Source organism: Patiria miniata, unplaced genomic scaffold (genome assembly GCF_015706575.1).
Source record: "Patiria miniata isolate m_02_andy unplaced genomic scaffold, ASM1570657v1 HiC_scaffold_3, whole genome shotgun sequence".
Taxonomy (NCBI): domain Eukaryota; kingdom Metazoa; phylum Echinodermata; class Asteroidea; order Valvatida; family Asterinidae; genus Patiria; species Patiria miniata.
In genome coordinates, this window is record NW_024037069.1 from 147947 (window position 1) to 173541 (window position 25595).

Genomic DNA, 25595 nt, shown 5'->3' on the forward strand with positions numbered 1-25595 from the left:
AGGAAAACAGCAATAGAAAATGACATCTTGTTTTCGGGGTCACACTCGAAATACACCTTTAACTGCTTTTGGCTAGTTCATCTTCGCAATAACATATTAAAATTTAAAAAAAAATTATAGTTTAAGTATTTTGCTTTGTAGATATGCCTACCCAGCAACAAGGCATTCAAACGACAATTTTGTATATCAAGAGTTTTCTAGTGGCGTATGTAAGGCCTACCCCCACTCATGGCCTATGCCCCTCCCCCGTGAATCCCCCACCTTCTTAGAATTTAGGGGGGGGGGGGCTAAAAGGAGCGTTGAAATTGTAAAAACAGTTGAGTGCCCTCCTCTAGAAAATGAGGTCCCTTAAATTGGATCCCATCAGTCACTGCCATTATATTTCTCTTGCAAATCGGTCAACTGTTTGCGTATTTCAAGACAAATTTAAACAATTTAGTGTTGGATTTTACGTGTGTGTGGTTTGTAATTTGAATAGAACCTGATATCGAAAGAACATTTTTAAAAAGTTCATCCCAACTTCTACTTTCTCTTTTAACCCCTCGCCTGCCCGCCCTGTCTGTCTGTTTTCCCCACTTTTCTCGGCTATGGCCCGAAGCCAGTTCCAGCCGATTTAGCAACAACACGAATCACATATCAGCTGTTCGGGTTGCTGGCGAGATTTCGATTGGCCATGTGCGCCATATTTGCATAATCTATTATATAATAATCTTTGCATGAAGGACAGAGTCTATATTTCTGCTGCAGTCATCGCAACAAAAGTATTCAATCAAAGATGCATTTTCCTTGCTTTCCTTGCATTTTCCTTGACCGGAAAAGAAGTTTTGCCTCTAGTGAACACCTTGTAATGCTGGAGAATTTTTAAAATTATGTATAAGAAGCAAAATCTTTTTGGGTGATAAAGAAAAATAACGACATGAACGTCTACGTCCGGAGTGGGAGGGCCGAGGCTGTTATACCCTTGTTGCTTTAGTAGTCTTGCCGTTAAGTAGTGTTCACATTTCTTCTTGTTTTTTTCTTTTTAGTTTGAATGGAAATTTTGTTCAAAAGTAAAACTAACAACTAACCAGGAAAATAGCACGTTGTAAATAGATAATTCACTCGCAAAAACTGATACACAAAATCGTTTTATTCAACAGCAATCAAGAGCAAGATTACAAAGCGTTATGATACTGAATTAATTAAGACCCACCACACAGAATGAGTGTTCATGGTTGTATTTAGTTCAGATCATATATAGCATTATTTTTTTATATTTTCTTCCAGTGGCCTTGGCCTACAGGTCAGTTTTTTTGGAACTCTTTACAATATTATGTCTTGTAAATGAAAACAGATGTCAGCAAGTTTTGAAGTAATGGCAAAGCAAGGAAATATTTTCCATAGGAGATTGTGTCAGAAAAAACAGTTGATAGCTTCACAATCGTTACAACCTATCAAGTGTTGTTAATTGCTAATTCCTATAGATTTAAATTCAGATTAGCTTCAGATTTAAAATGGTAATCAGAAAATTTGTGATTCACCATCCCATTGCTGTTGGTATTTTTGGAATCTGAAATGAAGACCAACAACAAGAAAAAATCATGCCATTTTTTTTCATAATTTATGCATGAAGCTAAAAAGGCAAACATGCGGTTATTTGCTGTACTTGTCTCTGAGAAAGGAAGTCTATAGTCCTCTTTGCGCATGCTTGAATGATATACGTACACTGACTAACTAGCTGAGTTGATTGAATGACCGCCTCACTCACTGACTAACTAGCTCCCTGATTGACCGAGTGACTGACAAACTAACTCACTGAGTTGATTGAATGACCGCCTCACTCACTGACTAACTCCCCCGTAATTGACCGAGTGACTGACGAACTAACTCACTGAGTTGATTGAATGATCGCCTCACTCACTGACTAACTAGCTCCCTGATTGACCGAGTGACTGACGAACTAACTCACTGAGTTAATTGAATGACCGCCTCACTCACTGACTAACTAGCTCCCTGATTGACCGAGTGACTGACGAACTAACTCATTGAGTAATTGATTGAATGACCGCCTCACTCCCCGACTAACTATCTCCCTGATTGACCGAGTGACTGACGAACTAACTCACTGAGTTGATTGAATGACCGCCTCACTCACTGACTAACTAGCTCCCTCCCCGACTGAGTGACTGACGAACTAACTCACTGAGTTGATTGAATGACCGCCTCACTCACTGAATAACTAGCTCCCTAATTGACCGAGTGACTGACGAACTAACTCCCCGAGTAATTGATTGAATGACCGCCTCACTCACTGACTAACTAGCTCCCTCCCCGACCGAGTGACTGACGAACTAACTCACCGAGTAATTGATTGAATGACCGCCTCACTCACTGACTAACTAGCTCCCTGATTGACCGAGTGACTGACGAACTAACTCATTGAGTAATTGATTGAATGACCGCCTCACTCACTGACTAACTAGCTCCCTGATTGACCGAGTGACTGACGAACTAACTCACTGAGTAATTGATTGAATGACCGCCTCACTCACTGACTAACTAGCTCCCTGATTGACCGAGTGACTGACGAACTAACTCACTGAGTAATTGATTGAATGACCGCCTCACTCACTGACTAACTAGCTCCCTGATTGACCGAGTGACTGACGAACTAACTCCCCGAGTAATTGATTGAATGACCGCCTCACTCACTGACTAACTAGCTCCCTGATTGACCGAGTGACTGACGAACTAACTCACTGAGTTGATTGAATGACCGCCTCACTCACTGACTAACTCCCCCCCTGATTGACCGAGTGACTGACGAACTAACTCACTGAGTAATTGATTGAATGACCGCCTCACTCCCCGACTAACTATCTCCCTGATTGACCGAGTGACTGACGAACTAACTCACTGAGTTACCGCCTCACTCACTGACTAACTAGCTCCCTCCCCGACCGAGTGACTGACGAACTAACTCACCGAGTAATTGATTGAATGACCGCTCACTCACTGACTAACTAGCTCCCTAATTGACCGAGTGACTGACGAACTAACTCACTGAGTAATTGATTGAATGACCGCCTCACTCACTGACTAACTAGCTCCCTGATTGACCGAGTGACTGACGAACTAACTCACTGAGTTGATTGAATGACCGCCTCACTCACTGACTAACTAGCTCCCTAATTGACCGAGTGACTGACGAACTATTAACTCACATAGGCCAAGTTCGCGCAAGGACTATAGTTGACCAATGGTTAACTAACGTTTGCCCGAACTCTGTCTAGTCAACGGTGGTTGGCTACGCTAGTCGACTATTTGGAACCAGCCTACTGGGGTTGGTTGCTTCGCTGGTAACCAATACCCGCGCGCATTCATAACGCTAGCAGAGAGCCAGGATCCAGAAGTTTTGCGATGACATTTTGACCAGCGTTTGACTACAGACGTTCGCACGTTGCTATCAGTGCGCAGGCGTAAGGTACGTCACAAATCAACCACTAGTCGACTAATGGTCCTTGCCCGAACTTGGCCTGAGTTGATTGAATGACCGCCTCACTCACCGACTAACTAGCTCCCTCCCCGATTGACCGAGTGACTGACGAACTTACTCACTGAGTTGATTGAATGACCGCCTCACTCACTGACTAACTAGCTCCCTAATTGACTGAGTGACTGACTAACTAACTCCCCGAGTTGATTGAATGACCGCCTCACTCACTGACTAACTAGCTCCCCAATTGACCGAGTGACTGACGAACTAACTCCCCGAGTTGATTGAATGACCGCCTCACTCACTGACTAACTAGCTCCCTAATTGACCGAGTGACTGACGAACTAACTCACTGAGTTGATTGAATGACCGCCTCACTCACTGACTAACTAGCTCCCGATTGACCGAGTTACTGTTCTGAAGTCTCACCAAGGCCACGTGCATGAACAGTTTCCCACTATTCAAGTTCTGAATCCATTGAATAGACTTTACTAAGCGTTCCTTGTCTCTGGTTGAAGTTAGTAAAAGACGACTTTAAATTTACTTAACGCTCTGTGTAAGACACCTCGCGAACAGGGCTGAGTAGGTCATTTGGAACAGTATCTGTCTGTTATTTCGAAGCTAGCGTGTTCGATTCCGCAAACACTATAATGTCTGACCTATGCTCCTCAATGTCTGTCCTATTTTTGAAGGTAAATGAAAACCGAATTAAAATTCTCAAAAGGTTCAACGCGTCCTCATCTCACATCGGAGCTTTTTTTGCCAGCTGACGCAGGTCAGCTTTTTCGTGTGTGCATGACCCATGCACACCAAAGTCTCCCACAGTAAGCAGCCCAGAATGCATTGCGTTTCCGTACAGATTATGGTACAATGATGCACCCCTGTATTAAAGTTCCCCTCGATACTAGTGCTAAATGCCCATACTTCAACATTCCTTTTAAAATACTGAAAACTCTCACAGGTTTTAAAGCTGAACAGAAACGTGATGATCAACATTTTATCTTTCATTTTTTTTTTATTTGTGGTGGGTTGCAAATTGACTTTTCGAGAAATTCTCACCCCAACACCCTATTTTTCCCAAAGCGGAAAAGTAGCCATCTTAAAAACCGATCCCTCCTGCCCTCCACAACACGGAAAACTAGCGCCAAATTCGAGCCCAATTGCATCAAAAATGCTCAGAATTTGAATCCCATAGTCCGGGCCAGAGGTTCATTGCCATATCTCTTCAATTCCCCTATTTTATGGCTCTCAGAACTCTCTAATATAGAATATTTTGAGGGTATAACTTTTATTCATGAGCTCGGAGGATGGGTTAGTCCTAGTCTGCTGTGCACGCACAAGCGTTTAACCCCAACTACCGGCCTTTTCATAGAGGTTTGTATAGTTTCTCTTCACTTCGATTTGAATCGGAGTAAGGCGGGCGGGTGGGGGATAGATGACTTATTCATGAAGAAACTGTTGAGGTAATTTTCCGCTGTCGTATGAAACTTGGACTCCGATGAAATCTGTTCTCTTATACGGTTCTACATCCTTGAAGGACATTGTGATATTTATTAAACAAAGTGATATTAAAATGGTTTAACACTCTGAAAAATCCCGAGTCAGATTAAATCCCGTCAAACTGACACTTTTCCGTGTCAAAGTGGCACTTTTCCGGGTCAAAGTGACACTTTTCCAGGTCGAAATTGTCAATTTGACCCGAAGTAGTATCACTTAGTCTAATATGACCCGCATTCCGCAGGACATGCATATCTGACCCGGGACGTTTTAGATAGAGTGAAGATATTTTACTGGAGATATTATGCTCGAAGATAGCGATTAGATGCTTCAAGGCACATATTTCAAGTTCTTCTACGGTTTCTGCATTAAAAAGGACATTTCAATTGCGACAAAAAAATAACAGGCTACGAAGAGATAACTTTGGTCGCAGGAGCTCATACCATGCCAACAGCATTTATTCAACAGAAATCTTAAAAGTGTGATTACAATAATTAAGACCCACCACCCAGAATGACTTTTCATGCTTTTGTTTAGTTCAGATATAGCGTGTGATTTGTTTCATCTGCCTACAGGTCAGTTTTAAGTCTTCATAATTCACTGTATAATGTCTTGTAAGCGAAAACTGATTTCAGCAAGCTGTAAAGAAAGGCCTATGTAATAACAAGACAACATGCTAAATAAATGCGATGCAAAGGAGGAAGTTGTGTCAGAGAAACTCGCAGTGGTAGCTTCACAATCGTGACACCCATCGGGTGTTGTTGTTCATTTCCAGATAAAGATTCTGATTAGGATCAGATTAAATAGTAATCGAAAAATATGTCATAAATTTACTCACGGGAGTTAGCTTTGTCAACTTTTATTCCTTGTGGGAATTTCAATTACATGTAGATGCAAAAAGTCTCATTTAACTCGAACAAGGCAAAGACAATACAACTTAATCCCTACACCGTAATAAATAATCAATTGCGACTTCATCATCCCAAGGCTGTTGGCATTTGGAATCTGAAATGAAGACCAAAACAAGAGAAAATAAAAATAATTTCATTGTTAAGCTCACACCAAACTCGTTGGATGAAAAAAAATAGGAAAAAAATAAAAACGTTTTTGGTATTTACGTCCTTAGAACTTGCTTAAAATGTCAGTGCTAGAAATCACATGCACAGAAACTAGTACAGGAATGTTAAATGTCTATAATGGTGTCAAATCTAGCCCAGGTTGGACGATTGTCTTCGTTGCATTACGACTGACGTCCAGGTTCTTAGACCTCTGTGTAATACGACTCAAAAAAAGAAAATTATTGTTTTGAGCACTTCATATCGTGGACTCCCTCTGTACGTAGGGAGGTAAGGAAGTCTACTAGGTTACATTGGTTTCAAGGTAAGTCAATTACAGCAAAATGCAGTTTTGAATGACAAATTTTCCTCTTTTTGAGGTTATTATTTCCTTAAACGGGTGCAGCTAAGTTGAACGATTATATCTGTCATTACGTGGGCTCACTAGCTTTGGCCAAACAAAAAAGTCTCCGGTTTCAGGTATGCGCCCGTGTCGCCCTTGCCATGCGCTTCGGCAAAATGAAAAAGTTTTTCTTTCCAATGTAAGATGATGTCTCAAAACTGCCAAACTCACTGGTTTGACTGGAATCCTGCTGCAGCACAATTTTAACATGTTTTTAGATGGGGTTATGATCGAGTATAAGCTTTATGTGGCCTCTAAGGGACTCCCATTGCGCTAAATTTAGTTGGGCACTATTTGCAGTCATCAGCCGACATTTGAAGAAAAAACGGGGGGAAAAAGCCGCGTCGCTGCACCACTTTTTGGGGCAAGCTTCATATCAGAAACCCGGAGACTTTTTTAGCCTAGGTTGAACGCCATTAACAAAAGTGGGGTCACTACTCGACAAGCTTTGCTTTTTAGAGACCCGCATCCATTAATATAACGACTGTCAACTTTTCGGAAGAAGCAAAAATTACCTTCAATATTTTGCCATTCTCTTGCGAGCTTATTCGCAATCTCCCCATGGCATGCAGGCCAAGCCGGGATGGCACGGTGAGTCAAAACCACAGCCTGAAAATAAAGCAGTTGGATACGAAATGTTAGTGTTACCACACGATAACACTCTGCATCAATACATTGGCAGCGTGTTTAAATGTGAACATTAAATCTGATTAATTAGCTCGAAATTAAGAATAAATCAACTGCAGAAACTTACGATCTCTTGGATATTGCTTCACAGCAACCTCGTCGGCTGAAAGGAAAGAGAGGCGGAACAATTATTTTATTGCTGATCAGTGCGTCAGTTTAGATAAAAAAAAATCACAACGCTAAATCTTACACATATAATGACAAGGATCTTTATTGGAACATGGTCGAATGTCCATTAAAATGTGTCAGTACTTTACTACTGTACTGGCCCGATTGGCGGATTGCATCGTAATGTTAAATAGATGTCGTTCAACTAAGCTGCATCGGTTAAAAGGGAATAACTTCAAAAAGAGGAAAATAATCCTAGAAACTTCGCCGATTGAGCTGAAGAGCAATGAGACGGAGAACATGTTGACTATTCACTTTTTATGTTCACTGCGTAAAAGATGCGTCCCCCGCGCTCCTCAAAAAGGAAACGGGACACAGCATTGCTTTCCAATGATTCTATTAAAAAAGTGTTACATCGGTTTCGAGGTAAGTCAATTACAGTAAAATGCAGTTTTGAATGACAAATTTTCCTCTTTTTGAAATTATTATTTCCTTCAACGGGTGCAGCTAAGTTGAACGAAATATATCATTACGTGGGCTCACTAGCTAAGGCCAAAAAAGTCTCCGGTTTCAGGTATGCGCGCGCGTCGCCGTAGCCATGCGCGTCACGTCGGCAAAATGAAAAAGTTTTTTTTGCCAATGTAAGATGATGTCTCAAAACTGCCAAACTCACTGGTTTTAGCAGCACAATTTTAACGTGTTTTTAGATGGGGTTACGATCGAGTATAAGCTTTATGTGGCCTCTAGGGACTCCCATTGCACTAAATTTAGTCGGGCACCATTTGCAGTCATCAGCCGACATTTGAAGAAAAAAACGGGGGAAAAAGCCGCGTCGCCGCACCATTTTTGGGGCAAGCTTCGTACCAGAAACCGGAGACTTTTTTTTGGCCTAAGTTGAACGACATCTATTTAACAAAAGTGGGGTCACTACTCGACAAGCTTTGCTTTTTTGAGACCCTCATCCACATTATTGTGATCTTATGATTGTCTTGACATACTGCTTTGTATTGCTATGTGGTAAATAAAGTAAGATTGATTAAAGATTGATTGATTGATTGATTGATTGAAACAGCCCCCCCCCCCTTCCGGGAAATAAACATTATAACGATTGTCGATTCAACTTTTCGGACGAAATAAAAATTACCTTCAACATTTGCCATTCTCTTGAGAGCAAAGTCGCACACTCCCCATGGCATGCAGGCCAAGCCGGGATCACACGGTGGAAAATCATAACCACAGGCTGAAAATGAAGCAGTTGGATACGAAATGTTAGTGTTACCACACGATAACACTGTGCATCAATACATTGGCAGCGTGTTTAATGTGAACATTAAATCTGATTAATTAGCTCGAAATTAAGAATAAATCAACTGCAGAAACTTACGTGCTCCTTGATATTGTTTCACAGCAACCTCGTCGGCTGAAAGGAAAGAGAGGCGGAACAATTATTTTATTGCTGATCAGTGCGTCAGTTTAGATAAAAAAAAAATCACAACGCTAAATCTTACACATATAATGACAAGGATCTCTATCGGAACATGGTCGAATGTCCATTAAAATGTGTCAGTACTTTACTACTGTACTGGCCCGATTGGCGGAATGCATCGTAATGTTAAATAGATGTCGTTCAACTAAGCTGCATCGGTTAAAAGGGAATAACTTCAAAAAGAGGAAAATAATCCTAGAAACTTCGCCGATTGAGCTGAAGAGCAATGAGACGGAGAACATGTTGACTATTCACTTTTTATGTTCACTGCGTAAAAGATGCGTCCCCCGCGCTCCTCAAAAAGGAAACGGGACACAGCATTGCTTTCCAATGATTCTATTAAAAAAGTGTTACATCGGTTTCGAGGTAAGTCAATTACAGTAAAATGCAGTTTTGAATGACAAATTTTCCTCTTTTTGAAATTATTATTTCCTTCAACGGGTGCAGCTAAGTTGAACGAAATATATCATTACGTGGGCTCACTAGCTAAGGCCAAAAAAGTCTCCGGTTTCAGGTATGCGCGCGCGTCGCCGTAGCCATGCGCGTCACGTCGGCAAAATGAAAAAGTTTTTTTTGCCAATGTAAGATGATGTCTCAAAACTGCCAAACTCACTGGTTTTAGCAGCACAATTTTAACGTGTTTTTAGATGGGGTTACGATCGAGTATAAGCTTTATGTGGCCTCTAGGGACTCCCATTGCACTAAATTTAGTCGGGCACCATTTGCAGTCATCAGCCGACATTTGAAGAATAAAAACGGGGGAAAAAGCCGCGTCGCCGCACCATTTCTTGGGGCAAGCTTCGTACCAGAAACCGGAGACTTTTTTTTGGCCTAAGTTGAACGACATCTATTTAACAAAAGTGGGGTCACTACTCGACAAGCTTTGCTTTTTTGAGACCCTCATCCACATTATTGTGATCTTATGATTGTCTTGACATACTGCTTTGTATTGCTATGTGGTAAATAAAGTAAGATTGATTAAAAGATTGATTGATTGATTGATTGATTGAAACAGCCCCCCCCCCCTTCCGGGAAATAAACATTATAACGATTGTCGATTCAACTTTTCGGACGAAATAAAAATTACCTTCAACATTTGCCATTCTCTTGAGAGCAAAGTCGCACACTCCCCATGGCATGCAGGCCAAGCCGGGATCACACGGTGGAAAATCATAACCACAGGCTGAAAATGAAGCAGTTGGATACGAAATGTTAGTGTTACCACACGATAACACTGTGCATCAATACATTGGCAGCGTGTTTAATGTGAACATTAAATCTGATTAATTAGCTCGAAATTAAGAATAAATCAACTGCAGGAACTTACGTGCTCCTTGATATTGTTTCACAGCAACCTCGTCGGCTGAAAGGAAAGAGAGGCGGAACAATTATGTTATTGCTGATCAGTGCGTCAGTTTAGATAAAAAAAAATCACAACGCTAAATCTTACACATATAATGACAAGGATCTCTATCGGAACATGGTCGAATGTCCATTAAAATGTGTCAGTACTTTACTACTGTACTGGCCCGATTAGCGGAATGCATCGTAATGTTAAATAGATGTCGTTCAACTAAGCTGCATCAGTTAAAAGGGAATAACTTCAAAAAGAGGAAAATAATCCTAGAAACTTCGCCGATTGAGCTGAAGAGCAATGAGACGGAGAACATGTTGACTATTCACTTTTTATGTTCACTGCGTGAAAGATGCGTCCCCCGCGCACCTCAAAAAGGAAACGGGACGCAGCATTGCTTTCCAATGATTCTATTCAAAAAGTGTTACATCGGTTTCGAGGTAAGTCAATTACAGTAAATGCAGTTTTGAATGACAAATTTTCCTCTTTTTGAAATTATTATTTCCTTCAACGGGTGCAGCTAAGTTGAACGAAATATATCATTACGTGGGCTCACGAGCTAAGGCCAAAAAAAGTCTCCGGTTTCAGGTATGCGCGCGCATCGCCGTAGCCATGCGCGTCACGTCGGCAAAATGAAAAAGTTGTTTTTGCCAATGTAAGATGATGTCTCAAAACTGCCAAACTCACTGGTTTGACTGGAATGCTGCTGCAGCACAATTTTAACGTGTTTTTAGATGGGGTTACGATCGAGTATAAGCTTTATGTGGCCTCTAGGGCCTCCCATTGCACTAAATTTAGTCGGGCACCATTTGCAGTCATCAGCCGACATTTGAAGAAAAAAAACGGGGGAAAAAGCCACGTCGCCGCACCACTTTTTGGGGCAAGCTTCGTACCAGAAACCGGAGACTTTTTTTGGCCTAAGTTGAACGACATCTATTTAACAAAAGTGGAGTCACTACTCGACAAGCTTTGCTTTTTTGAGACCCTCATCCACATTATTGTGATCTTATTATTGTCTTGACATACTGCTTTGTATTGCTATGTGGTATAAATAAAGTAAGATTGATTAAAAGATTGATTAATTGATTGATTGAAACAGCCCTCCCCCCCTTCCGGGAAATAAACATCATAACGATTGTCGATTCAACTTTTCGGACGAAGTGAAAATTACCTTCAACATTTGCCATTCTCTTGAGAGCAAAGTCGCACACTCCCCATGGCATGCAGGTCAAGCCGGGATCGCACGGTGGAAAATCATAACCACAGGCTGAAAATAAAGCAGTTGGATATGAAATGTTAGTGTTACCACACGATAACACTGTGCATCAATACTTTGGCAGCGTGTTTAATGTGAACATTAAATCTGATTAATTAGCTCGCAATTAAGAATAAATCAACTGCAGAAACTTACGTGCTCCTTGATATTGTTTCACAGCAACCTCGTCGGCTGAAAGGAAAGAGAGGCGGAACATTGTATTAATACTCCTCGGAAAACTTAGCAATGGGAAAAACATTTTCGGGGTGAAACACAAATTAGCACGGAGAATTGATTGTGGTCCGAGGGAAGGATTGTAAATTGCAGCCACCGCTTTCTCCAAAAAATAAAAGACGGACTGAAGCTCAAAGAGAAGAAAAAAGAAGAAGGACATGTTACCTTTGTTAGTTTCAGCCGCGAAGACAGAGCCTAGGCACACCAGAACGACCAAGCAGATATAAGCCTTCATCTTGACTGCATAAAGATACGTTAACCGAGAATAATAAAAGCGGCACCCACAACAAGAACTAGAGGTTCGCGTTTGTTGAGTTACAAACACAAAGTGGTCGGGCCGGCATCTATTTCATTATGTCTTAAACTTTGCCACAATAATCAACTCAAAATCATTTTCAAACATTTTTCAACCTGCCGCTAGAGGCCGTTCTAACATGACGTCACCGGTATTTTTTTGTCTAAAGTACAAACTGGCTGGAGACTAACATCGCTGAAAGCAAATGCACATCTTTTTCCAATTTTTAAATTACAAGGCACTTCCGGTTTGGACCGGAAAGAAGGGTCAAGTGAGTTTGCAAGTCCCGTACACATCAAAATCAGATCTCTCCATAAAGCTATAATAAATTTAATATAGCTCAATGGATCTCTCACAGTTGATTTTCAAATATTAATCACGTGGTCTCAACATATATGCACACCTAAGCTACTGTATTGTAAACTCATCAAGTACAATCGTAAAAAACCCGTATCTCTAAAAGTAAAATTCGCACACCATTGGCGTAATGCAAAGTATTGCTCGCCATACTTATTCATCCCAATGTGCACGTTTAAAAAAAAGCCGCCTAGTTGGGCACCCGTTAAAGTTATGTAGCGCCCTCTAATTCATATGGCATCTATTTCATGTGTCTTAAAATTTGCCACAATGAACAGTTCCATACCCAACCTCGTCACCAGGGTGTCGAGCAGAACGCGCCCACCTCTGCTCTCTCACCCTGGTATTGGATCATTTGCATGTTCAAGATTATTGAACACACATGCAAATGAGGAATAGCCTGGTGCCTGCATGTGCATTACATCAGCGTTTGTTTTTGTATGCGGTATCTGGGGTAAAACTAACATCAATTCGTCGCGCCGGAATTTGTTTAACTTAAAATGTTACAATCTGGCCCGCCAATATCACATTTCATATTAATATAAGCAAACTGGAAAGAAAAGGAGTGTTTTTGAGAAGGCGTGGACGTTATTATTACAAAGCACCGTGAAAACACGTAATGTACGTTGGAAATAACAACACCAACTACACGATATCAATCAATTATTAGCAAATTGCTTTATCGAATCAGGACGAAGGTGGTTCCATACCTGCATCGGGCATCAATGGATTTTCCTGCCATGTTGCCTAAATTGAATTCTGTATCTGCAGATGTCTAGATTTGAACTTTCTATTAAAAAACACAATATTCAAGCAACTGTGGCGACGATCTTATCCAACGTAAAGACACTTGTGACTTTATACACGTACACAATGGTAACTGAATCACCAAGAACACAGACTTGACTCAAGCTGGAATTGCCTTAAATCGGTATCTTACAAAAATAAGTTTAAACTAGAGGTTCGCGTTTGTAATGTTACAAACGCAGAGTGGTCGGGCAGACAACTATTTCATTAGACACTGCCCAGTTAAGTTTGAATATTTTTATGTCAGAACAAAGGATCACGAACTTCAAAATTTCCAGTACAATCAATTATTTTGTAAAAAAAAATGCATATTTTAAAGAGGATGATAAATTTCAGTATACATTTTAGGTACACGTACACGTTGTTTCCAGTTTGATGACGTCATCAGTCAAGGGACTACTGATTTAGTTCAAGGAGGATACCTGTTTATCATTAAGTAAAAATAATGCACGGAAATATGGAAATTACAAGTGTATGTAATAATAACACCCAACTTCCGGTCTGATCCTGTAATGATTATAAAATCCTGCAAATTCATTTGTGGTTGCTCACGGAATATATAGGGACAATTTGGAAGAATTTTGCTTGAGGGCTTTAAAATTTGAAAAGGTTAAACTCGTTTTTATGTTCCGCTGGAGGGTGTCCTTTCGGGGATGACGTCAAAACTATGTTTTTGTGTTTGGCATCCCTCACTTAACACTTTCATAATGTACTTGTCTGTTGTAAAATGCTTTTGTTTTAGTTACAATTAATTTAGGTCAAGCGGTTTTGTGCCCAGGAATACCGGAAATGAATAAGTTGCTCAAGGCACCGTCTACAACCTCACGAAAACAATTGAACACGAAATTCTATGTAGTTTAAGAGATTTTGCTCAAACTATTTTGTCAAATTGTGCCCTGAAATCGCTTGTTATTTGATACCTGATGACGTCTTGATGACAAAAAAATGTATAACATCATCGTCGTAACATGGTACAAGTTCCCATAGGATATAAAGCGCACGTTAGCATATTGTGTCGTCAATTATGTCTCTGGTCTGTACCCTAATGAGCTCGTTTGAATAGCTTCCCCGAGTCAACTCGGATATGGTAATCCTGGTGGAACCAACAAGAACCAGTTGAAACCAACTGTCCAAACCAGTATTAACTGATAATCCTGATGCACTGTTATTTCGGTTGTGTAAAAATCAAACGGTTGTGTACTATTTGAACCTAGCAACCCGTTGTGTAAACTGTTCTTTACACAACTTGTGTAAAATATTACACAACTTGTTCAATATTTTTACACAACTAGTTGCTAGTTTCATATAGTACACAACCGAAATGACAGTGTGGAATCAACAGGAACCGGTCGAAACTAAATGAATAAACCAGTAATAACTGGTAATTCTGATGGGATCAACAGGAACCAGTTGAAAGCAACTGAATAAACCAGTAATAACTGGTGATCCTGATGGGACCAATAAGAACCAGTTGAAACCAGTTAAACTTACCAGTAAGAACTGGATACATTGGAATTACAGGGAACAGGAACCAGTTGAAACCATAGCCGAACCAGTTACCTACGGGTAAGTCTTACTGGATTCATGAATTCTACGTGACAGGTCTGTAAGACGAGCGTTTGACATATTTGTACAGATAGGCTAACACAATGTAAACTGTCGCGTCCATATACTCATAAAGTAAGTTACTTACATGAAGTTGCACTGTTGTGCTCCTGAAGTAGAGATAAGCTGGCTAGTTGACGACAATCGCCGGAATGTCTATTTGGAGAAAGGACCAGACCTTTTATACTTTTTGGAGATGTAAATGGACGGTGCAGAGCTTACGAATGTGGTAACGAAGGACCGATAATTGAGAGTGGTATCAGTAGACGTTCCAGATTGGCTGCAGATTATAAGATGTGAACTCCAGTGAAAGCCCCACCCACGCTTCTTGACCAATCACAGCTGCGATTAAAGACTGACATGCGTGCACTAAAGTGCACCATGCATTTGCGTGCGTTTGACGCACGGGCTGGCACGTGCAATGGGGCAGCGGATGGTGTCACGTGCTGTTGCCCACGTGCTCAGTGGGTGGAGCTTAATGGATTGGTTTATTGATCATGGTGACTCATCAAAAAACCTCATGTGACTAAAAAAAACCACTTCACTTTCAGCCCAGTTTACGTAGCATCTAAGTTTGGTCCAATGACGAAACAAAAGAAAAATTCGGAATCTCTTTCAATATTGCAAACTTCAATAGTTTCAGAACACGAACGATGAAGCAACGACTTTTAACGATGTCAGTATTATCAACAGAAATCCTTAAGTATAGACTTTCAAAACGTATTGTTACAAACAAACAGATACCTTTTATTCATTTTTAGAAAAAAGTTGTATATCAAGCAGAATCTGTTGATTTGTTGTATTTAGAAATACCTATCAAGGCATACGTACAGTCGTACACCCTTAAAAGAGTTAATTTGTCTATAAGAGACAAAGGACAAACATTCTAATTTAAAGATGACATTGTGCAATGACAAGAAACGTCTTTGCTATCACAAGAGTCAATTAAACGTCATTTCCTACAATTACTCGTATCAGCGAACTGTAATTGATCATAAAACCAGTAACTCGAAATTAATCGTTTCGACGAACATTATTTTGATATTAAAACAATATTTTACACTACAAATTCAATTGAGACAAAACATACTTCGTTTTGTATGAATCCTTTTTTTTAACGTATCTGGCAAGTTATTTATCATGTAAACTGGGTTGTTATGGTTGTCGGCCGCTAAAAGCAGACATATCAGGACAAACAACGGAACGCAATACTTCACAAAAGTTACCATCAAAAGCTTTAAAGTGACTGCCTCAATAAGTACGTGACTATTCTGCAATGCTGGCTCTTGAACACTTACATAATCTTATGTTTTATACTCAGTCCAATTTAAAAAAAACCTATAATTTTCTCTTACAAAATGTTTGGATTCGAGTAATCACAATATGTCGCAAAAAGAATCAATGAAACAGTATACAACTAACATTCGGAGATGTAACGTATCTTGTGACAAATATAATGGCACGCCTATAAGACAAAGGCCTATCTTTTTTTTTCTTTTCTTTTTTTAGCCCCCTTTCATAACCTTCTTGGACTTTTTTAAAGCCTTTTTGCAGTAGGATATCATTTCAAGTTTATTTTACTGAATTGGTCGCCTTGCTCAGAGCTTTTGAACATGACAAGTGACACTAATACGTTACCAAGCTGATCAGATACGTTACTTACCAGGTTGATCAGATACGTTGTCAGGTTGATCAGACTGCTTTATTTAAACCACCATTTTCCTTGAAAATCATGTGTTGGCGGGCTTAATTTTTTTGTAAAGTCGTAGTGCTGTACGGCCTTAAATGTTCTTGTTTTAGGTTTATATCTATACTTAACAATTTATAGGTTATGTCCTTAAAGTTGGTTAAAATTTAAACCAATTTTTCCAATGTTGCCCAACGTTGGGTATTTTTTTTTAAACAACTGTTGGACGGTTCACCTGGTAAACAACAGTTGGCTAAAATTAGTCATTCTACTAGTACCCAATGCTGGTTAAATTTACCCTTATTCAAGGCAGAATAAAGAGAAACTCTGCGTTTTTAGTCTTTTTTTTTTCATTATTAAATTCGATGGACTAAATTAAATTTTTCGATTGGCTACCACGAAAATCATGGATTTCCCCCCAAACAAATTCGTCAAAAGTCTTAGAATAGAAATGAAATTTAATTTGAGCTGTCACGGTGCTCAGTTTAAGAAGCTGTTTAAGAAAAGCAGGCCTATGGTAGTTAGGTTCTTGGAGAGTCCATGATATATATAGCACTGTATATTCGTTTGGATATCCGTCCCCTTAGTGGCGTAAGCCCGTGCCGACGACTGGGGGGGGGGGGGGGGGAGGTGACTCCCCCTAAAATTCTAAAACCATCCCTACGTAGCAAAATTCAAAAAGCGGTTAGCGGGAGGGAGGGGGGCTGAACACCATTCGTCACTATACGTAGCACTGCATGATGACAAATCAGCGACATGAGTGTATGCTACTGCTGTTTATGAGCATTTTACCTCAATTACTGACTTTATGAGTATAGTTGATATTTTCCTGTCGATTTTTTTAAATTGGCTACAATTTCTTTCTGTATGTGTGTATGTATGTATGTGTGTGTTTGTTGTTGTTGTTGTTGTTGTTGATATTCACCACTTATGGGGGATGATCCAATGACCCACCTTTCCCCCTCAAAAAAAATGTTGGGGGTATATATGCCCCAGGGATTTACACCCTTGTCCGTTCCTTCGAATCACCCCGAACCCTTCCCAATCCCATCGGCATGAGCGTCGCCGGAATTTTGTCCAGAGGCAGCTATGATTATTTGACACTTGGGGCGCTGTTCAACTTTAAACGAAGCCGTGTACAGAGCACGGATCTGACAGTACATAATATTTTAAAGGCATCTTTCCGGTGGTTTTGTCAAAATTTCAGAAAAATTAACAGTTCCAAAATTACTCAGACAATCTTGTTCCCCCAGCCCCGGCTCCGCACAAGTGACCCCCACCCTGTTCTTCAATCCTCTTGTCCGCACTGTTACCACCTTATAGAATGCAAGGAGAAATCCCGAGGTACCAAGGTTGAAAGAGAATCCAATGCAGTAATTAGTTCGCTTATCAATTCAGGTGAGTAACCTGCTGGTACATCATCCAAGACGCTTTGGATCCCTGGGATCTTCACTTGGCGTCGGCTATATCCATGCATGATAATCTACAAAGCCTTGTAATTATTTGACTGCATGGGTAAAGTCCTCTTTGTATTTCCTGGGGTAGAATTGGACCCATTCATTAAAAATGTTGATTGAAACAAAACGAATAGGGCGCGAGAGAAGATATTCACGTACAAAATAATGACCGAGTTAAAGAAATTTGCCCGCGCTCTTAATTTTTTCCCTCGCAAAAGGACGTTTTTGTTTTGCATGTAAATGAACCCGCCCTCCAAGAGCCAAGTCATTGTCAAGCCGCAAATAATTCATATTTTGTAAAAAAAAATATTCAATAATTAAACTTTGGTGGACTACCATGTCTCATTCAAAAGTGAATAACTTTCATGTCGCTATAGGTAAAAAGCATGAATATTACATTTTTTCCGGTTTCACACTCGAAATGGATGTTTAACGGCGTTTGGTTGATTTTCGCCATCGTAATAACATATTTAAACCAGAAAAATATTATTCTAAATAGTTTGTTAATGTAGCAAAAACCAATCCAACAATAGCAATTATATATACCAAGGGCTTCCCCTGAGGCGTCCCTGAAAAATTAGGCTCTTCCACTTGAGCCTTATACACCCGCCCCGCCCCCTGAATCTCCTACCTTCTCAGAACTTATGGGACTAAAAAGGAGCAGCCGCAGCGTTGGTATTGTTAAAAATTTAGTGCCCTACTTCAGGAACTGAGTCTTTTTAAGCGTACCCTATTTTCGAGTTGCACCCCCCCCCCCCCCCAAAAAAGCAACGTAAATAAACAACGAATAATATGGATAAGTACATGCGTCGGGTGCGCGGAAGAAAGTCGTTAGGGTGAAAAACAATGGGTCAAAAGGTCAAATTCGGATTTTTTTTCGGGTAATAGATAGAGCATGGAAATTTTTTTCATTTGATCTAGATTTTCTCTCAAAGGGCTACGTAATACTGATGTTATTAACAGTACAGCAAAAGTAGTTAGGACGTTTTTCTCTATTTGCTCCCGGCAAACGGTCGTTAGCGTGTAATTGTAATTAATGTAACAAAATATGTGCCAAGTGCGCTAACTTTTTTCTTCCAAAATGACCGGCCGGGCAATTTTCAAGATGGAGGCCAGCTTTTTTTTTAAATGGCCGCCACTTCAACCTCGTCCCCAGTGCTTACTTTATTTCCAACCTGGTTTCCAATAGTAAACCCTGGATAGGAAACTTTCTTCCTGTATCCTGATTCGATACCGCAATTGGCTAGTAATGGATTTTTATCGTGTACTTGGTGTTATTATTCACAACGTGCAGTACGTGTTTTCGCGATCATTTGTCCATGCCTTCTCGAAAATACTAATTTCCTTTCCAATATGGTCATATTAATATGAAATATGATACTGCATGTTGTGGCAATCGTGTTTTTGTAACTCAAGCCGTGCTCGCGCTGCGACGAATTGACTCTGTTTTTACCCCAGACACCGCATACAAAAACAAACGCTAATGTCACGCATATCCAGGCACCAGACTATTCCTCATTTGCATACGTGTTCAAAAATCTTGCACATGCAAATGATCCAATACCGGGGTGAGAGGGCAGGTAGTGATGGGCGCGTACTGTTCGACACCCTGGGGACGAGGTTGCCGCCACTTGGACTCAGGAAATGACAGCCCAGCTTTATAAGGGCTAGATGCAACAGAGAAAAGGCCAAAAAAAGAAAGAAAAAAAAGGAGGCGGCCTCCAAAAAAGAAAGCGGGCGGGACGCTAAACATTTTTTTTTATTTGCCTAACCCTATTTTCAACGTTCATATTTCCAATTTAAGGACATTTTGGTGCCTTTTTTATTCTTATGCTAATGCAAATTTCCATATTCATTAGCAAAAGTGTGACATGTCAATTTTCAGGCAAAAACCTCAACGTTACAGCTATTTCAGCAGCCACATTTTCTGTGGTGATTCGTTGTTGTTTAAAATTCATTAAAGCTAATGGGCACAATTTTCTCACAAATGGTAGAAACTTCAATGTTACAGCTATTCCAGCACCAAAATTGTCAATTTGTTTTTGGACATTTTCCTTAGTAAATTTTCTGGTCTTTGGTGGTTCGTTGCTGTCTCAGTAAATGACAGTAAGCCAAATATTTGGGTTCACAATTTGAACAGAAAACCCCTAAATTGAACAGTGTCTTTCCGAATTTACATCACAGTTACAGCGCCCTTATGTGTCAGGAAAAGCACATGAAATTTTAAATGTTAAAATAAAATTGCACTTTTCCAGTCATATGGTTGCTAAGGGCGATTTCAAAAGGTTACGTAAAACTTCATTTTCATTTTGAATAAAACTACATGTACACACACGTGGTTACGTTGGCGGGCGAAATCTTTGAAAATTAATTTCTCCCGTTTGGAAGACCGTATCTTCATGCGACTTTCAGGGTTTACTTCCCTCATTATGATCCAAGTATGTGCTAAAAATCGTTGTGATGTGTTGATTACTTTTCGTTGAAATTGGAAGTATAGACCTGGCTACGTGCACTTTTGAAAGTTGGTAGACTAGCGTTTGCAATATCAGTCAGTCTTTTCAAGACTCACAAATATTATTGAGGTTCCTATCCATTACGGACTGCAGTAAACAAATGCATAAAAACCTCCTTCACGAGTTGTTAATTAACAAATATCACCCTTTTTGCCGGCTTCCATTGGTCGATACCGAGACCCACGCCACGTCACGCCGAGTGACGCTAATGAATATGCTAATATGCCCTCATCATTGTGTACCGGGCCGAAATAGGTCAGCCGTAGCGCCTACGGCGCTTTGCTGAACAATGCAATGAGTTGGGTCGGCAAATAATTTTTGATCGTCTTCGAAATTTTCCTTAGAGATGGTTTCATAGTGTAACACTAGTGTCCGCAATAACAGATTAAGCTGAAATTCGGAATTGCTTGGATGATATAAGTGTTCAACTACTCGTGAAATAACACTTTGGGTAAATTCCTAGAATTTATGATAATAACATACATTTGGGGAAGTTTTCGAACGATTTCTTCCAGACTTGAAGGTCAGCTTTGACAGTAACCAGTATTTACGTTTCGGCATCGATGACGGCGATTTTTTCACTGACATGAAGTGTAGAATTTCTTCTTCAGTTAGAATGTAACATTTCAATCATACCGAGCATATTTTCTGAGAAACAAAACGTTCAAAAGGCCATGTTTTTGGGGGGTGCATGGATTTCACTGCTCTATTATAGCGTCTAATCTGATTAGCTTTGCCTACTAATGCCAGAAGATATGCCCTAGCAACCACATGACTGTTTCAATACAAAATAACTCCAAAAAATGGATGGCAATAATTTCATCGATTTAAGAGGAGTAGAAAATGCACAAAATATGTTCACCGTAACATTCGTTTCATGGGCCCTTTTCAGTAGGTCTGTTATATTTTGGTAGTAATACTTATACCAAAACAATGTAATAATTTGGACATGTATATAGATCACGGGCTTCGGCAGTGGTGTATCTAAGGGAAAAGTGCACACACGTCCCACTAGAGGCATGTGCCTTTACGTGCGTTCCTCACCAGCTCAGAATTCAGAGGAGGTTAAAAGAAGGGTGTTCTTTATTAATTGGCAAAAAAACCCTTGAGTTTCCCACTCCAGTAAAGTGTCTCATGCATATTGGACCCCAGTCACTTCACTGCCATACATTTGTTCAATCCCCCCGTCAAAGTTTTAGTTTTTCTGTTTCTTCATCGGTTACGACCCGAAGCCATTTCCAGCTGATTTAGCAGCAACACGCTTCTGTTAATCACATATCTGTTGGAGTTGCTTGCAAGATTTAGACCGGCCACGAAAGGCGAAAGAAACCATATTTTCATCATTGCGTATAAGTTTGGTATCAAGGAGAAAATGTATATTTCTTCAAAGCATTTTGTAAAATCAAAGATGTACTTTACTCTATATCCGATTTTCACCCAGAGAAAACTGATTTTGATCGCTGTATTCAATCATAGATAAGATATTCCATCTTGAAAAAAAAAAAGAAATCGAAGGACGAAATAGGACCATGCTTAGTTATTGAATAAACACTTAACACATTTCAAACTCTGTCGGCTTGACTGTAATTTAGTTGGTGCAGGGATGACTGTTCTCCGCCCCTATTAACCTTTATAGAGTTCGGAACGGGGAATCAGTCTGCTGGCAAGGCGGATCTCTTTGCAAGTGCAAACTCCGAACGAGGAACAAAAAGTGATTTTCATTAAAATAGGCCAACATAATTCTTACAATTTTGAAAAGTGTATGGAGAGAGTATATTTCCAAAGTAAACTGCAAGATTTTAATTAATATAATACAAGCGAGAAAACGGACAAAAAGGTATAGAAAAGTCCATACCCTTACCCCCCCCCCCGTCATTTTTAACACCTGCGCAATTCTAGGGAATTTCTTCATCATCCAAGTATCCGTCAGAACTCTTTGATGCAACACACGCATAGGGGTGCAATTCCAATATCACTTTCTATACTTAATCTCTCATCGATCATGAACCCGTTATAAGCAAGGTCATTATTGATTATAAGTATTATTTCAAATAACCATACGTAATCCTTGCCAGTGTTTTTCCTGGCATGAAAGCTTATGAAAGCCAGTGCCCTTAATGAAAGCCAGTGCCCTTGAACACTTCGTTCGCATGCCTGTAATAATTGCTGGCAGGAAGATCAGTAGAAATGTACTCATTACTACGGTAGGCCTGACACTGCCTGGAAGAGATCCAGGGCCGACCTTGCAAACCCTGGATGCGCCAGCTAGAAGTTGGCCACACGACACGAGCGCAACAGCTGTGGCAGTCTGCATCTGATCGCTCGGTACATCCGGGCGGCCCAAAAACCCATGATGGATTGGGAGAATGACGATGACGGAAACCCGACACAAAAATTGTTAATGTGGATTATTGGTGGGCCTAGAAGGCAAGCATACAGTCCTCTTTGCTGACTGACTGACTGACTCCCCCCCCAAAAAAAGAACTGACTGACTGACTGACTCCCCAACTGACTGACTCCCCAACTGACAGACAGACTGACCGCCTGACTGACTGATCGACTGACTGACTGACCGACTCCCCGACTCTCTCTCACTGACCGACTCTCTCACTGACTGACTCCTCGTCAACTTGTGATTCGTTTTTGTTTAAGTTCATGACAGTAAGCTAATGATCACATTTTTCTCACAAATCGTAGAAACTTCAATGTTACAGTGGACTTGACTCAAGTTGGAATTGCTTTAAGTCGGTATCGTAAAAAAAGTAGCAAAAAATCACTTAGTTTACGTCTTTACAGATGCCCGACAAGGTACACTTCAGCGCGCGTTCCACTTCAGTGCCGTATAAGAATGCGCATTACACGTACATGTGTGTGCATGTATTGCAGAGCATGTGCATACATGTGGTGCAAAAGTTTGCAATGGGTTACTGCATCACTTGAAAATAACATGTACATGTACGTTTTTTAACATGATGGTCCGGATTCGACGCATGAGGGCGTGCGTTATGTACTGTAATATGCGATATGCGCTGTGAGTGGATTTAGTATATAGGCACAGACCGAGCGCAATCCAGACTTGGCCAAGTCTATATGTCACAGCTATTCCAGCACCAAAATTGTCAATTTTCTTTTGGATATTTTCTGCAGTAAATGTTCTTGTCTTTGGTGGTTCGTTGCTGTCTCAGTAAATGACAGTAAGCCAATGAGCAAAAGTTTCTTACAAATGTTTCCAGTGAGCAAAGTTTTGGGTTCCCAATTTGAATAGAAAACCCCTAAATTGAAGAGTGTCTTCCTGAATTTACATCACAGTACAGCGCCCTTATTTGTCAGGAAAAGCATGGGAAATTTTAAATGCTAAAATAACATTGCACTTCTCAATAAAAAATAAATCCAAAAATGGATGGCTAATAGTTTCGTGCATTTAAGAGGAGTAGAAAAATGCACAAAATATGTTCCCGGTAACATTTCATGGACCCTTTCAGTAGGCCTATTATTTTTTTTGGATAGAAATACTTATACCAAAACATGTAATCATTTGGACATGTATGTAGATCTCGGGCTTCGGCAGTGGTGTATCTAAGGCCAAAAAAAAAAGTCTCCGGTTTCAGGTATGGAGCTTGTCCAAATAGTGTAGCGGCGACGCGGCTTTTTTTTTTTTTTTTACCCGACTTTGTTGCTTCAAATTTGCTTCAAATGTCGGCTGATGACTGCAAATGGTGCCGACTAAACTTAGTGCAAATATATGGGAGTCCAGAGAGGCCACATAAAGCTTATTCTCGATCATAACCCCATCTAAAAACACGTTGAAATTGCGCAGCAGCAGAATTCCAGTCAAACCAGTGAGTTTGGCGGTTTTGAGACATCATCTTTCATTGAAAATTTTTTTTTTCATTTTGCCGACGCGCATGGCTACGGCGACGCGCGCGCATACCAGAAACCGGAGACTTTTTGTTTTTGGCCTAAGGGAAAAGTGCACACACGTCCCACTAGAGGCATGTGCCTTACGTGCGTTCCTCACCAGCTCAGAATTCAGAGGAGGTTAAAAGAAGGGTGTTCTTTATTAATTGGCAAAAAAACCCTTGAGTTTCCCACTCCAGGAAAAGTGTCTCACGCAAATTGGACCCCAGTCACGTCACTGCCATACATTTGTTCAATCCCCCCGTCAAAGTTTTAGTTTTTCTGTTTCTTCATCGGTTACGACCTGAAGCCATTTCCAGCTGATTCAGCAGCAACACGCTTCCGTTAATCACATTTCTGTTGCAGTTGCTGGCATACATTAGACCGGCCACGAAAGGCGAAAGAAACCATATTTTCATCATCGCGTATAAGTTTGGTATCAAGAAGAAATGTATATTTCTTCAAAGCATTTTGTAAAATCAAAGATGCACTTTACTCTAAATCCGATTTTCACCCAGAGAAAACTGATTTTGATCACTGTTTTCAATCATATACATTGTTAAGATATTCCATCTTGAAAAAAAAAAAGAAATCGAAGGAAGAAATAGGACCATGCTTAGTTATGGAATAAACACTTAACAAATTTCAAACTTTGTCGGCTTGACTGTAATTTAGTTAGTGCAGGGATGACTGTTCTCCGCCCCTATTAACCTTTATAGAGTTCGGAACGGGGAATCAGTCTGCTGGCAAGGCGGATCTCTTTGCAAGTGCAAACTCCGAACGAGGAACAAAAAGTGATTTTCATTAAAATAGGCCAACATAATACTTCCAATTTTGAAAAGTGTATGGAGAGAGTTTATTTCCAACGTAAACTCCGAGATTTTAATTAATATAATACAAGCGAGAATACGGACAAAAAGGTATAGAGAAGTCAATACCCGTACCCCCCCCCCGTCATTTTCAACACCTGCACAATTCTAGGGAATTTCTTCATCATCCAAGTATCCGTCAGAACTCTTTGATGCAAGACGCGCATTAGGGTGCGATTCCAATATCACTCTCTATACTTAATCTTTCATCGATCATGAACCCGTTATAAGCAAGGCCATTATTGATTACAAGCATTATTTCAAAGTACCATACGTAATCCTTGCCAGTGTTTTTCCTGGCATGAAAGCTTATGAAAGCCAGTGCCCTTAATGAAAGCCAGTGCCGTTGAACACTTCGTTCGCATACCTGTAATAATTGCTGGCAGGAAGATCAGTAGAAATGTACTCACTACTACGGTAGCCCTGACACTGCCTGGAAGAGACCCAGGGCCGACCTTGCAAACCCTGGATGCGCCAGCTAGAAGTTGGCCACACGACACGAGCGCAACAGCTGTGGCAGTCTGCATCTGATCGCTTGGTCTGGGCGGCTCATA

General features: G+C 40.4%; 1 protein-coding gene across 1 annotated transcript; it reads right to left on the minus strand.

Moving 5' to 3' along the window:
• Nucleotides 1-5390: 5390 nt before the first annotated feature.
• On the minus strand, nucleotides 5391-25595 carry LOC119738461. Its single transcript, XM_038213360.1, has 12 exons — nucleotides 25409-25595; nucleotides 14707-14774; nucleotides 11720-11794; nucleotides 11477-11512; nucleotides 11237-11332; nucleotides 10039-10074; nucleotides 9799-9894; nucleotides 8610-8645; nucleotides 8370-8465; nucleotides 7185-7220; nucleotides 6946-7039; nucleotides 5391-5977 (listed from the first exon to the last, which is right to left on the minus strand). The coding sequence occupies exons 3-11, from the start codon at nucleotides 11787-11789 to the stop codon at nucleotides 6975-6977; spliced, it is 567 nt and encodes a 188-aa protein (XP_038069288.1). The 5' UTR covers nucleotides 11790-11794; nucleotides 14707-14774; nucleotides 25409-25595; the 3' UTR covers nucleotides 5391-5977; nucleotides 6946-6974.